Source organism: Panthera onca, chromosome A2 (assembly GCF_046562875.1).
Source record: "Panthera onca isolate mPanOnc1 chromosome A2, mPanOnc1 haplotype 2, whole genome shotgun sequence".
Classification (NCBI taxonomy): domain Eukaryota; kingdom Metazoa; phylum Chordata; class Mammalia; order Carnivora; family Felidae; genus Panthera; species Panthera onca.
In genome coordinates, this window is record NC_138340.1 from 2507790 (window position 1) to 2522563 (window position 14774).

Here is a 14774-nt window from a genome sequence, read left to right on the forward strand (position 1 = left end):
GTGTATGTGTGTGTATGTATATATAAAGCGTTCCTTTATGTTTTGCTGCCGGTATTATCACTTTAATTACTATTATTACGATACTCTTAACTATCACCATCGTTACCGAGTTAGGCGCTTACCAGCGCCGAGGACAGGGTAAGCGCCCGGGAGGCACCCCACAGGACCGCGCGCCACCCTTGCGTTCTTCCTGTTGGTGGCGGTGGGTGCCGCGGGTGCCCCTGGGCGCCGGCCGGGGGGGGCCCCCCCCACCCCCCACCCCCCACCCCCCACCCCGGCCTCGGTCCCCCCCCCCCGCCCGCACGGGGCGCGGGAGGCGCCGCCGCGTCGACGCGCGCTCCGGCCGCCAGGGGCCGCTGCGGAGCCGCCCTTTTGTGGTCCTGATGCTGGAGCGAGCGGGCGCGCGGAGGAGGAGGGAGGAGGGCGCGGGGACGGGGCGGGAGGGAGGCGGGAGGCGGCGTCCGTCGCTCCAGCTGCGAGTCCGCCCGCCGCCCGCCGCCCGCCGCCGCCGCCGCCGCCGCCGCCGCCGCCGCCGGCTCGGTCCCGCGCCCGCCGCCCGCCCGCGCCCGCCATGGCCCGCCTGACGGAGAGCGAGGCGCGCCGGCAGCAGCAGCAGCTCCTGCAGACGCGGCCCTCGCCCGTGGGCAGCAGCGGGCCCGAGCCCCCCGGGGGGCAGCCCGACGGCATGAAGGACCTGGACGCCATCAAGCTCTTCGTGGGCCAGATCCCGCGCAACCTGGACGAGAAGGACCTCAAGCCGCTCTTCGAGCAGTTCGGCCGCATCTACGAGCTCACGGTGCTCAAAGACCCCTACACGGGCATGCACAAAGGTGGGCGCCCCGGCCCCCTCCCCGCCCTCCGCTCTCCTCCCTCGGCCTCCCCACCCCACCTTCCGGCATCTTCTCTCCCCCAGCCCTCCCCTCCTCACCTCCTCCCTCCGCTCGCCGCCGCCACGGCATCATTGCTCTCCCCCTTTTCCACCTACCCCTCCTCCCCCCTCTGGGGGTGCAGCTGACAGATTCGAGCTGGCCCCCTCCCCTCCTCCGCCCCCTCTCCCTCCCTCCCCACCTTCCGGCATCCTCTCTCTCTCTCTCTCTCTCTCCCTCTCCCTCTCCCTCTCTCTTTCCTTTTCTCTCCTCTCCCATCTCCCTCTACCTCCCATCCTCTCCCCCCCCCAGCATCCTTCTCTCTCTCTCTCTCTCTCTCTCTCTCTCTCTCTCTGCCTCTCCCTCCCGTTCCCCCTGGACCCCCACCCCTTCCTCCCTCCCTCACCCACTCTTTCCTGCCCCTTTGCTGGAGGAGCTGCCCGGACCTCGCCACCCCTCCCTGCCCACCCCCTCATTCATTCGGCCTCCCCAGGCCCCGTCGGGGAAGTTTGCACCTCTGGACTCCATTGCTTTGGTCATTTTCACAAAGCCAGGCCAGCGGGGCAGGTCCGGCCAGCCGCAGGGGACACGGATGCCCAGGACCCCGGGCTAATCGGTAACTACAAAGAAAGCGGGGTGGGGGTATCAGGGAGCTGAGCCAGGCTAGTGGGGCGGGGGGCGCCAGCCTCCCCAGCCCTGGGTGGTTAAAATGCTATGGTTTGCCCTCCCCCCCACCCCCGCCGCCCATCCTCTCTGTTTGGATCAGCATCCCCCCTCCATTTCTCTGCCCTCCCCCTCCCTGCCTCCACCTTTGGCTCAAGTTAAAACTGGCCTAGCCTGTTAGCAATGTGTTGAGGTCTGAGGCCAAAGACGATGAGCCTGGACCGTCCATCTGGCAGAGCCCAGATCCTAAGGTGGACGGGGAGGCGTGGGCGACCCGGGAGCACAGTGGGGGAGGCAGGAGGGGTGGGGAGGCCTGCCCACCTCCCTCCCACCTGATTCTCCCTCAGATGGGATGCCGGGAGGAGGCGCCCAGGGACTGTGGCCCCAGCCCTGGGCTCAGATCATGGGCCCAGTGTCTGAATGACGGTGGCTTTGACGGCTCTCCCATCAGGTGTCGGTGACCGAGGGTGGGGACAGTGAAGGCTTTGTGCTGGACACCGCTGGCAGGACCCTGGAGGCTCCTTGGGGATGGAGCGGGGCTCATGACCTATTTCAGACCCCGTTGTCCCCCTTCTTCTCTGTGGCTGCCATGGGAAGCATGAATACATGCTTGTTGGATGGATGGATGGATGGATGGATGAATGAATGAGTGAATGAATGAATGAATGGGTGGATGATGGCCCCGGGCAGGCCATAGGGAGAGTCTGGTGGGATGGACCCAGGGCCTGTCACTGTAGCTAGACCCTCCAGCTGGTATCCTAGGGGGAGGAAAGAAACCCCTCCCATCCCCCACCTCTTTTCAAATCCAACCATCACCAAAAAAAAAAAAAAAAAAAAAAAAAAGGGGGGGGGAGCTTGGAAAATCGAATTCCTCTATGTGAACTAGGAGGGCAGAGGGCTCCCATTTGCCCATGAGTCAAGCTAAGGGGTCCATGGCTGCATGGAGGGCGCTTTGCACAAGCCCCCCGCCCCCGGTACGGCCGAAGGGCCCATTTCTAGAAAGATTCTGATGGGGGCTGGAGGGGGTGTCCACGTGCCCCCCCAAATGTTGGACTGATAGGCTGTTGGTGGGCTCTGAGTGAGGGAAGCTGATGGGGTGCAGGGGGTGCACACACCGGGTGGCCCTCCTCCCTTTGCTCATTTTTAAATCTCCCCTGGACACCCCCCCACCCCCACCAGGGGAAGGGACGGACTGTGGCTGGGTTTCCGCCTGGGCCGGAGCCTCAGTTTCCCCCACTGTCCACAAAGCAGGGCCTCTTGAATGTCGGGTTATTTTTTTTCCTGGCTGGGGATTGTTAGGCTTAGGGGCGTCTCGGGGTCTTTCCCAGAAGGGTGACAATTAGGCAGTCGGGTGTCCGTGACACCCAGCTCCCACCCTCCACTTCCCAGGGGCCCCCGGCTGCAGGGGGTGGGGAGGGGGACGTCTCCTCCCGCCCATCCTCCAACACCGGATCTCTCTCCTGACACCCCCTGTGCTGGGCCTGGCTGGGCCTCACCTGTGGGAGGGAGCTGGAGGTGAGGGGGTCTCAAGGGCCAGCAGCTAGGATGATGGCTCCGCTGTGTGACCTTTGGCCAGTGGCTGCCCCTCTCTGGGTCTCAGCCAAAGGGAGGCGGAGTGATGAATGGGAAGTACAGGGGGTGTTCAGGCGCCTCCTGCCAACACTTCCCTGGTTTCATTTCTGGGGAGCCAATGGGTACAGGATGCCTGCTGTTGGCGCTGGCTGAGAGCAGCGAGGGCTGGGGGTGTGGCCCCGGCGGGGGTGAGGGTGGGGGGAGAGATTCCCCCCCCCCAGCCCCAGAGCCTTCTGGGCTCCCGAATGCTAGGGGATCCCATGACGACGGACACCGGGGGTGCTAAAAGGGACAGCAGCATGGGTCATCATCATCCCTGTCCTGACCATCATCTCATCCTTAACTGTCATACCTGGGGCCTGTTCAGTCCCCCACCGAAGGGATGGCCACTGGGGTGGGCTTGCGAGCATCAGCGCATTTCACATGGAAGGGAAACTGAGGCCGGGAGGGGTCAGTACTGGCTCCCAAACACCCACCAGAGCCTGGGCCCTCACTGTCTCCCACCTGTGTCCCCTCCAACCCAGGGAATACAAAAGTACATCTGTGTGATGGAGGGGTGACAGGTCCCCCCCCAGACAAGAGTCGGCCCCCCCTCAAAGATGGTGTTGGGGAGGAAGGGGCTGTGGCATGAGGCACCCCGATGCCTGATGGCCTGTGGGGTCCCCGTGACACCAAGTGACAGGTGGGAGGTCCAGCCGTGCCGGGGGAGGGGGGGGCTCTGGGACCTGAGTGTCGGGGTAGGGGGCAGGATGGGAAAGACAGGGTCCTCAGCAAGAGGGCAGGCCTTTGGGCGCTGGCTTGTTTTGTTTTTAAGATAAGGGATGGAGACAGACAGAGAAATGATTTAGAGACACAAGGAGAGACCACGAGAGACACAGCAAGAGCAGGAAAGGAGACAGACACACAGACAGAGAGAGAAACCGAGGCAAGTGGAGCCCCCCCCCCACCACCACACACACCCAGGGAGAGGCAGGGAGGGGGAGTCAGGGAGAGCCACGGAGAAGGGGGAGCAGGGAGGCTGCAAGGCCGCTTCCTCACTCAGACCAGAAAGGGAGCCCAGCCAGGAGCTCGGGCCGAACTGGGGGGCTCCCACCAGCCGGTGTCCCCATGTCCCCCCACCTGGCTCCGGCCAGGGGACAGCCCCGGCAGAGGGGGCCCACGGGGGTGCCTGGCGTGGCCGGGCTGTCCCTCTCTCTCCCGATGGGGGCCGAAGGAGCGTCGGTGCCCACCCCGCCCGGGGCAGGCTCCCACGATAGGGCTCGGCAGCCACCGCCGAGAGGCCCCCCATTTATGGTAATCACATATGCATTTGCATGTTAATGACAATATTTGTCTTAAAGCGGAGGTTGTGAGGGGGGCCGGTGCAGGTGGGGGGGCCGGGTGGAGGCCTGTGGTTTCCATGGGAGCCCCAGCTGCTCACTCCGCGGCAGGAGGGGAGGCTGAGCTCTGAGGCGTGAGATTCCGAGGGTGACGCGCCAGCCCCAGGGAGACGGAGGGCTGCCTGGCGGGGGCACCGAGGGAGGAGTTGTGAGCACCGCGCGTGGGGGGTGCTGGGGGCCGGCCGCCAGGGCCGGCCGCCTGACTCTGAGCTGGGCGTGCCCCTCCCCGTGCCTCAGTTTCCCCAGCTGCCCGTTCTTCCCCGATTTAACAGGGGCCTTACAGGCCGTACTGTGACATCGTGTCTGCCCTCCTTCGGGCAGAGAGCGTTGACCAAGCACCTACTGTGTGCAGCGTTCATGGGGAGATGGGAATCCGTGCAACCAGGCATCCCTGTGGATTCACGATGGGTTGAACAAGACACGAGTGCATCTCCCCATATAACCAACATTCATTGAGCACTTGCTGTGTGCCAGGCGCCGTTCCAGACCCAGGATATGATGTTGGGCAACACAGATTACCCTCCCCTGCCCAGACCTGACCTGCCTTCAAAGCCCAGTCTGGTAGGAGGGACTCAGTGAGGAAGGAGGAGGTTAAAGGCATTGATGTTCAGGCTGCGATGGTGGGAACACAGCCCAGAGGAGCCCCTGCAGGTGTGGAGACCAGGAGGGCTTCCTGGAGGAGGTGGTCAGTATAAAAGAGCAGTTCTGAGCTTGGCATTGAGATGATCTGGTTTCTCTAGTCTTACTGGCAGACCGTGCTCTCGCCTACAGGGTCGGGAGACAGCGGGGCTTTCACGCTCAGAGCAGTGGGGAAGGGGAGGACCGCGAGCCGGGCACAGAGTACATGCTTGGTCAGGAGGAGCTGGGCTTATCGTGGGACTGGGCTGACGCCTACAGGGTGAGAAGGATCCGTTGGTGGGGACAGGTGTTCCTGGCACAGAGAAAAGCATGTGCAAAGGCCCAGAGCAGTGCTACCTCTGGAAACTTCTGGCGAGGGGGGTGGGGGGTTTGCCCTGGTGAGAAAGGAACAAAGGGTCTTGGGAGCCCCAGCGTCCCCTTCTGTTGTGGGACTTACCCGGGGGGCTCTTCTGAGAGGCTCTGGCACTTGGGGTGTCTGACACAGGCTCCTGTCTCTCTCTTTCACCCTTGACATTGGCAGGTGAGAGCCTGGCCATTAGGCAGGGCCATGCCTACTCGCCCATTCGTTCGTTCGGCCAACGCTTCCTGAAAGCCTTTTGGGGCCACTACTGGGCACGAGAAATGCGAAGGTCTCTGATGGCAAGGCAGAGCTAGGCACTCGCACTCAGAGTGAGTGGTCAGGGCTGGGTCGGAGGGAGGGAGGCAGGGTTGAGGGAACCGGACAGGAATCTGGGGCTCTGCCTGGGAACTCCGGCGGCGTGGACGAGGGGCTGTAGAACAGAGGCTTTGAAAGGAGAATAGGAGCCTGCCGGGTGAAGGAAGTGCTTCATTTGTTTATTCGCCGAAACAAGGACTGTGTTCCTGGCCCTGGGATGGGCATGGCTGTGAGTCAGCTAGGCAGACGTCCTCATGCATGTGGGCAGAGGGAGCAGGGTTTACAGAGGCCTGGAGGTGTGGAGGGCACACCTGGAGGAGGAAAGGAATTAGGTGGGACCTGGGAGGTGAAGCCAGAGGGTCAGCATGGGCTGAACCCCGGAGGGCCTGTGATCCCAGACTGAGGGCACTGGGGAGCCATGGAAGAATTTAGAGCAGGGGAGGAATTCAGACTTGGGTGGAAAGGGCACTTCATGTCTGTTCACCTGCCATTACCAGCCCCTTTCCAGCCTCCCAGCCTCATTCAGGATATGCCTGCTTCTTACTCAGAAGGATGGAAAAAGAGGAAGCTTCCCCTTGGGGTGAGCCCACACTGTGGGGAAACTAGAAATGCAAAGAAGCAGACCTATGTTCTCAAAGGACCAAGTTCCCCTCCCTCACATGGATCACATGATGAGTTGGGGCTCAGAGAGGCGTAGCACTCAGCCCCAAGTCACACAGCAATATAGCTAGGCGTTCCACCTCCCAGACTGAGTCTTGACCCACTTTGGAAGAGGAGTAGAGGAGGCAGAGAAAGAGATGTGATTGTGGAGGTGAAGAGTCAGGGTGAGAGCCATCAAGGGAGACTGGCTGTCCTTGGACTGAAGGCGACCAGTGCCAGAGGAAGGGGCTGCTGGGTTGGGAAGACACTGACCTGGCAATAGTCCTGTTGGCCTGGGGTCATGGGGATTTCACTGATATGTAAGCTCTGTGGGGGCAGGGACTGTGTCTTGTTTGTCATTTGGAAGTGGAACATGTGGAGGGATGAGGGCACGAGGGAATGAGAGGTTGGGGGTGGGGATGGGGAATGGTTGGATGTGGGAGGGTGGGCTGGTTACACTATGGACAGATAGATGGATAAGTGAGTAGATGGATGCAAGGATGGATGGATGGATGGATGGATGGGTGGAGGGAGGGAGGAATGGATGGAGGGATGGATGGGTGGATGGAGGGATGGATGGATGGATGGATGGATGGATGGATAGATGGATGGATGGAGGGGTGGATGGATGGATGGAGGGAGGGATGGATGGATGGATGGATGGGTGGATGGAGGGATGGATGGATGGAGGGAGGGAGGGATGGAGGGATGGATGGGTGGGTGGATGGAGGGATAGATGGATGGAGGGAGGGAGGGATGAATAGATGGAAGGATGGGTGGATGGAGGGATGGATGGATGGGTGGATGGGTGAGTGGATGGGTGGATGGATGGAGGGATGGATGGGTGGATGGAGGGATGGATGGGTGGATGGGTGGATGGATGGATGGATGAGTGAATGGATAGATGGAGGGAGGGAGGGATGGATAGATGGGTGGATGGATGGATGGGTGGGTGGATGGATGGATGGGTGGATGGATGGATGGGCAGATGGATAAGTGGATGGAGGGAGGGAGGGAGGGGTGGATGGATGGATGGATGGATGGATGGATGGATGAGTGGATGGATGAGCGGATGGATAGAGGGAGGGAGGGATGAATAGATAGATGGATGGAGGGATGGATGGATGGAGGGAGGGAGGGATGGAGAGAGGGAGGGATGGATGGATGGGTGGATGGAGGGATGCATGGATGGATGGATAGTTGGATGGAGGGATGGAGGGAGGGATGGAGAGAGGAAGGGATGGATGGATGGGTGGATGGAGGGATGGACAGATGGACAGATGGATGGATGAAAGACGGAGGGATGGATGGGTGGATGGCTACGTTCCCAGCATTTGCCACCTTCCTCCACACGTGATGAAAGGGAATGAATGACCCATCAGGTCTGTGGTCTCACAGGCTTGGTTTCTGTTCCTGGTTGTGCTTTTTTTTTTTTTTTTTTTTTTTGCTTCTCTGTGATCTTGAACAAGCCACCTCATCTTTTCTGAGTCTTGGCTTCTCCTTTGTAGAAGAGAAGGAATATTGAAAGCTGTCTTCCAGAGTAGTTGCAGAAATTGGAGTTCACTTACATAATGTGATTAATGCACGTACTCTGAGTGATGTCCTTCATGTTGCAGGTGTCCTCAGTACATGGTCAGGTAGTCAGATAGCAATCGTTTTCCATATCTCTGTTATGTGCCAGGCGCTGACCTGGGGTCTAGGGACACAAACCCTTCCAGGGGAGAGGGGAACTGATGATAAATTGGGTAACAAACAAGTAAGATTTAGATTGGATTGAGTTGCCGTGAAGAAAATAAAAGTAAGATGTGTGTTGGAAGGTGATAGCTTGGGTGGCCAAAGATGGCCTCTCTGAGCAGGTGACCTGAATGACAGATGAGAAAGCTGTGATTCTGAAGCCAGGGGAAAGGCATTCCAGGAGAGGAAACAGCACACGCAAAGGCCCTGAGGTCGGAATGAGTTTGACCTGTGAGAGGAACAGTGAGGAGGCCTGTGTGGCTGGAGCACAGAGGGCAAGGGGAGAGAGGAAGGAGGGAGGGCAGGGAGGACACAGGGTAGGTCGCTCAGGGTCTCATGCGTCTTGGAGAGGATCGTGGGTTTTACTCCGAGTGGGGTGAGAGCCCTGGAAGGCAGTGGGCAGGGGAAGGACGGCATCCCATACGGAGCTCAGAATCTGCAGACCATGGACTCTGGGTTCTCCGTTTTCTCGATGGGGAAGCTAAGGCACAGAGCGTCCTAGAGTGTGGGATGCAGCTTCCTTCCATCATGGCTGCACCCGCTCCCTCTGAGGGCCTCCTGAGGACAGCAAACTGCCTGGAGGTGTGGCCAGCGCTAGGGGAGAGACTCCTTGTCCCTGACCCTCTGCAGATGACGCCCCCCCCCCTCCGCCGTGGCTGGGGGCCCTAGAGCAACCCCATGCACAGTGAGAGACAGAGGCTCAGAGAGGGGGGAAGACCTCCCCCCGGACACACGGCAAATTCGTCGCGTGCCAGAAGGGACCTGGCATCACCTAGAGCGACCCGAGGCGGATGGCTGGGGCTGGGGCTCATTTCTTCACCCACCTATCTTGCCCCCTCTCTCCACTATTTCCTGAGTCCTGCTACATTCAGGATCGAAACCTGGCGCGTGTCCCTAGGGAGTCCAGTGCTCTGAGCGGTGGGCAGGATGTCTGCGCTGGCCTGGACCGACAGACGGACGGAGGTGATGGGGGGCGGGGGGGGCGGGGGGGGTGCAGAGAGGGCGTCCTGGGGCTGAGGGTGCAGGAACCACACGCAGGAAGCGCAGTGAGGTGCCTCTTGGTGGCTGTTGTAAAACAAAACAGAAGACGAGTAGAGTATCGGCAGGACAGGACGCGCAGGAGTCCGAGCCGCGAGCGAGCGTGGCCGGGGGGTGGGGAGGGGGAAGGGGCAGGGCTGAGGGAGACGTCTGGCGGTTCCTCAGGGACCTTCACGCGGAGTTGCCGTGTGACCCGACCGTTCCACTTCCGAGGACAGATCCGAAGAATTGAAAGTCTCCGAGAGCTGTTTGCACGCCCGTGTTCACAGCAGCACCAAAGTGGGAACGCCCCGAGTGTCCCCTGGTGGATAAGTCAGTACACACGGTGTGGTCCATCCACACGCCGGAATGTGACCCAGCCTCAGGGAGGGAGGACGTCCTCCCGCCTGCCGCCGCGTGGACGGACCTGGAGGTCACTGTGCGCGGTGACAGGAGCCGGACACAGAAGGACGCGTCCCGCGTGACCCCACTCCTAGAGGCGTCCCGTCCACAGAGACAGAGAGCAGGCGGTGGGAGCCAGGGGTGGGGCAGGGGGCGGGGAGTCCGTGCTTCATGGGGACAGAGTCTCGGTCTGGGGACATGGAAAGTTCTGGAGACGGGTGGTGGGGGCGGCTGCACGACAGCGTGAGCGTGCCTGCTGCCAGCGCACCGAGAGACGGTTGAGGTGGCACATTTTACGTTATGTACATTCTACCGCAATTTGGGGACACAGCCCCATCCCCGCCCTGGCCGCCCCTCCTCCCTCTCGCCCCCTCGCTCACTCTGCTGCAGCCACACGGGCCTCCTGGCTGCTCCTCAGGTCGGTCCTTCCCCAGGGCCTTTGCATCAGCTGTCTCTGCTACCTGGAATGCTGTGCCCGCAAATCTCTGCAGAGTTCACTCTCTCACTTCCTTCAGGTCTTGGCTCAGATGTCACCTACTTGGTGGATGTTCCTCTTCCCCCAGATACGCACATGCCTCCTTCCTCCTGCCTTTCAACCTTCACCTTCTCAGTGCCGCCTCCCTGCAGAAATGACTTATAATCACAGCCACCCTCCAGCACTCCAAGCCCCTCTTCCCTGCTTTCCTCTTTTTCCTGTGAAAATGAAGACTCCTCATAGGTTTTGTGTTTATGCTATTTGTTTTTCCCTTCCCCCCCCCCCTTAGAGTGAATACAGCATGAGGGTAGAAGCTTTTTGCCTTTTGTGTCCACCTCTGTGTCCCCAGGGCCTAGAACAGTGCCTGGGACACAGCAGGTGGGTGGGTGAACAGATGGATGGACAAGTGAGTGGGTGGGTGGGTGGATGGATGGATGGACAGGTGGACGGGTGAATTGATGTGTGGATAGGTGGCTGGACAGGCGGGTAGATAAATGGATGGAAAACAGATGACGGGATGGACAGGTGGAGGGATAGACAGATGGACAGGTGAATGGGTGGACAGGCAGATGGACAGGTGGATGGGTGGGTGGTTTCTGGATGGATCCGTGGTGCAGCAATGGTGAGAGTCTGTGGGAGGAGTCAAGACGGCTGGGGGCAGGAGACTGAGGGTGTGTCCAGACGAGGCCTGAGAAGCCCCGATGTGTAAGTCTGGGGCAGAGGAGGTTTCAGCAGTGGAGGCTAAGGAGCCCGGCCAGGGAGGCAGAAGGTCACCCCAGAGATGACGCGCTGGGGTGAGGGGTCCAGGGGTGTGAGCCATGCGCATGAAGTCATGCCCTGTGCACAGGAGCCAGTGGGTTTGTAAGTGAGGGGAGGGGCGATGAATACGGGAGAGGCTGTCCGCCCCACTGTTCTTAGCAAAGTGGGGACAGTCTGGGGCTAAGAGGATGGGGGGAGGAGAGAAGGTGTGGGGGGGGGGCAGGTGGTGGCTGAAGGGTGGCCCCACAGCACAAGGAGATGTCTTCCGTAATCCGCAGTGGAGGCTCAGAGAGGTTAAGTGACCCAAGATCACACAGCAGAGGGGGGCATCGGGCAGGGTTTGAGCCCCTCTTTAGCCGCTAGATCCCAGAGCCAAGGTTAAAGGCCAAGAAGGTGGGCCGCCTGGCATGCAGGGGGCTTGGGAGCAAAGGGATTCGCCCTGTTGTGGTGCGGTCCTTGTTGGCGATCAGAGACGAACAAGGGGGTCTTTCCTGCATCTGTTTCCACGGTACAGCTGGCACATAATAGGTGTTCAGGAAATATTGAATCGGCCCCGTGCTGGGCGTGGGGGAGGAAAGGGGAAGGATTAAAAGGGATCGAATGTCGCTGCCCTCAGAGAGATTGTCTCCATGTGAGCAGGTCAGTTTGAAAACACATCCATTCAGTCCACAAGTATTCATTGAGCGCCTACTGTGTACCTGGCACTATTTAGGTCCTGGGAACCCTGGGGAAAAAAAAAAAAACATGAAAAACTGACTGTCCTTGTGGACAGGACATTTCAGTGGGCTGGGGGAGGCGGGGAGACAGAAATAAATATAATACAGGTAACCTCTGCTCCTGGAAAGTCGTATTATGCTAGTCCCTCTGCTCTCATGAAAGGCCTACATGAGTACCTTTTTTGGTAACCGAAAGAAATCTGAAGGAGATTTTTGCTTTTGTGAAAAAAGGCAAAACGCTAAAACAGCACCCAGCGCTGGCTTTGCACTCGGGGAAGGCTTACGGAGGCAGTGCGAGCCCCCAGCAGCGAGGGCAGCCCCACGGGGCGCCTTCCCCGGGACCACACTCGGGCATGCCTGCAGCCGGAGCTCTGAACTGTGTCTGCAAGCGTCTGGGCCTTGCCTCGTTTAATTCTGTGCCTCCATTAGCAAGATGTGTCCTAACCTATCAGAAGAGCCTAAGAGAGGCCAATTCGGGGGTCTGGGAATCTTCAAAAGTTTTCCACATAAACCAGTCGTAATTGCTTCTTTGCTTTATGCCATTTGGGGTTACGGAAAGTTTCACAGGAACGCTGTGCTTTTGGATGGCGAGGGAAACCTGTATGCGGCATGTAAGGGCCCTGGAAAAACAGAGCAGGGTGAGCGGATGGTTGAGGGCCGTCACTTTAAACAGGGTGCTTAAGGAGCCTTCACTAAGGAGGTGACATCTGAGCCAAGACTTGAAGGAAGGGAGTGAACCGTGCAGAGATCTGGCAGAGCGCATTCTGGAGCAGCCCATGCAAAGGTCCTGGGGCAGGACTGGGCCTGGAGTGTTGGAGGAACAGAGGAGGCATGTGTGGCTGGGAAAGAGTGAACGAGGGGGAGAGAGGAGTAGGGGAGGGCAGGTCCTGCTTGGGGGCCACGGAGAGGACTGAGGCTTTTACCCCCAGGGAGGTGGGAGCCCCTGAAGGCTGGGGGCAGAGGAATGCTCACGGGCGCCCTCTTGTGGCCCCTGGGGCAGGGCTGATTTGTTGGGGGGGGGGGGGGGAAGACGGTGGCGGCAGCGAGGGGGGACCCGGGTGGAGGGGACCGCAGCTCCAGGAGGACGTGGATGGGCACTGGACCAGCCTGGAGGCCGTGAGCTGCCCCCAAGTGCTTGCTGCGCACACAGCGCGCTGGGCGCAGTGCTGGGCTCTGGGGACACGTCTGTGGCCTGCACGCTTGGCTCCCACCCGCAGGGAGCTCCCTGTCCCGTGGGGAGAATGACTCCGGACAGGATAGGCGGTGAGCGCCCGGCACAGGCTCGGGAAGAGCGGTAGAGCCGCCGCGTGCGGGGCAGGGTTGGGGGAGGGGACATGCCGAGCGTGGGGTGCAGGGGAGGGGGACGGGGTGCAGCCAGGCGGGTGGCCATGGCCGGTCCCCAGACCTGGCCAGCTCCGCGCAAGTGACAGAAATCCCAGATTGACCCACGTAAATGACGACCGTGAACAGTAAGAAGGAAAAAAACAACAACAATTTCTGTTGTTCTATTTCATTTGCAAACAAATTTTTCTTTAGGCCCCTTAAGGCCTCTTTCCTGCACTCTGGGATTTTCTGAAACTCAAAAGCTCTTTCCCACCTCCCCCTGCCCCCCAGCTGCAAACCCTGAGTCTGGGTTCAGCTGAAGGGCTTGTTTCTGATTTGCTGTGTGACCTCAGGAAAGCACTAAGCCTCTCTGAGCCTGGGTTCACGCATCTGTAACGCGCGATAAAAATAACTGCCAGCAGGAGTGAGGATTCCAGCTAAGGGGTGGGGGGGGGGGTCTGGCCCAGGACTTGGCTCTGTGTGCTGGTGGCACTTCCTTGCTGGGCCTTTTGGGGGATTTTTAGTCAGTCCGGGGGGGGGGGTCCTTCCCCTGATGCCCCCCAGACCTCCAGGTGGATCTGGGACCCACCTCATTACCTCATCTCCAGATCCTTAATTACATCTGCACGGTCCCTTTTTCCAAGTTGGGTCCCCCGCACAGGGTGTGGAATGCACATGTGACTTTTCCGGGGGGACAAGACAATCCACGACACCCTCCCAGGGACGGCCAGGGCGTCCGAGCCCTGCCTGGAGTGTCCCATCCGTCTTTCCTCTCTGCCCCGCCTGGCCCGGGCTCAGTCGTTGCCCTGCCCCATGTTGCCCTCAGCTCTGCCCCCCCTTGACTTCTGTCCTGTGCTCTAGTCCTCCCTCTATGCTGACCACACATGGGGGTGCGTCGATGTGCCTCTTCCCAGCCTGGGAGCTGTCAGCGTCACTCAGTCAGGGCATTGTCCCCAGAGCACAGAAGGAGCAGAGACGGGTTGCAATGGAGGGACCATACAGCCACCTTTGCTCCCTTCCTCAGAGACGGCATTTCCAAGGCTGGAGAGAGGAGTGTCCTTGTGGGCTGGGGAAAGAGTCCTGTGCAAGGGGGTCATGCGGGTATGGGCTCAAGTCCTAGCTGTGTCGCTACCTGTGGGTGACCTGGGCCACTGTGACCCTCCGACTTTTCGTCTGTAAGTTGGGCACTGTTCTTGAAGGCTCTGTGGAGTTACCCCAGGGCCCCACGTTTGGGCGGCCTGTATCTTTAAGTAGCCCCCTACTGATTCAGTCTATCTGGATACAAACAGTCGGTGTCTACACTAGATTGTAGGTGGAGTACGATTGTCTTTTCGTAGATGCTCTTAAGGCCACCTTTGTCTTAAAATATGAAAGGCTTCGACTTTCAGGGACGATGGCAGGATTGGGTGCCCCTGTGGTTCCACACCCTGGGGATCAAAGCCTCCAAGCACAGTGGATGGCAGGGAGGCCCATGATGTCATATTCCAGCCCCCCCCTCCCGGGTTCAAATTCCAGCTCAACCCTTACCTGCTGCTTCCTGCATCCTCTGCATAATACCCACCTGGTAGGGCTCCTGCAGAGAGGAGGGGTCCTGGAGCCAAGTTCCCAGGAATGGCCACCCTGTCGAAGTGCTCTGTGAATCAGCTGTTATGACTACTACTGTTATCTTTATAAGAGGGAGAATATTGGCAGAGGAGGCACAGACTGGAGTTAGTCCTCCGGGGTTCAAATCCCGCCTCTGGCCCCGATGCGATGTAACTAACCTCAAGCGCATTCCTCACTAGGTGCTGTCTCAGTTTCCCTATCTGTGAAACGGGGATAATAATGAATACAATCATGCCATTCTCTTGGGCTAGTCTGAGGATGCAAAGGGTTGCAATGGGTGGGGAGCCCCTGCAAGATTCCTGGTGCTCGGGGGGACATCGACTCTTGTCA

The 14774-nt window shown here is 59.7% G+C and overlaps 1 protein-coding gene across 4 annotated transcripts in view; it reads left to right on the forward strand.

Moving 5' to 3' along the window:
* Positions 1-455: 455 nt before the first annotated feature.
* CELF5 (CUGBP Elav-like family member 5) overlaps positions 456-14774 on the forward strand; it is a 48111-nt gene continuing 33792 nt past the window's right edge. For 2 of the 4 annotated variants that reach the window (XM_081791207.1, XM_078442449.2), the window contains exon 1: positions 457-830. In XM_081791207.1, the coding sequence (XP_081647333.1) occupies positions 572-830 (259 nt within the window). In that variant the 5' untranslated portion in view covers positions 457-571. Of the gene's footprint in view, positions 831-14774 lie in introns of all 4 variants that reach the window. The other 2 variants (XM_081791223.1, XM_081791206.1) reach the window with 2 other exon arrangements.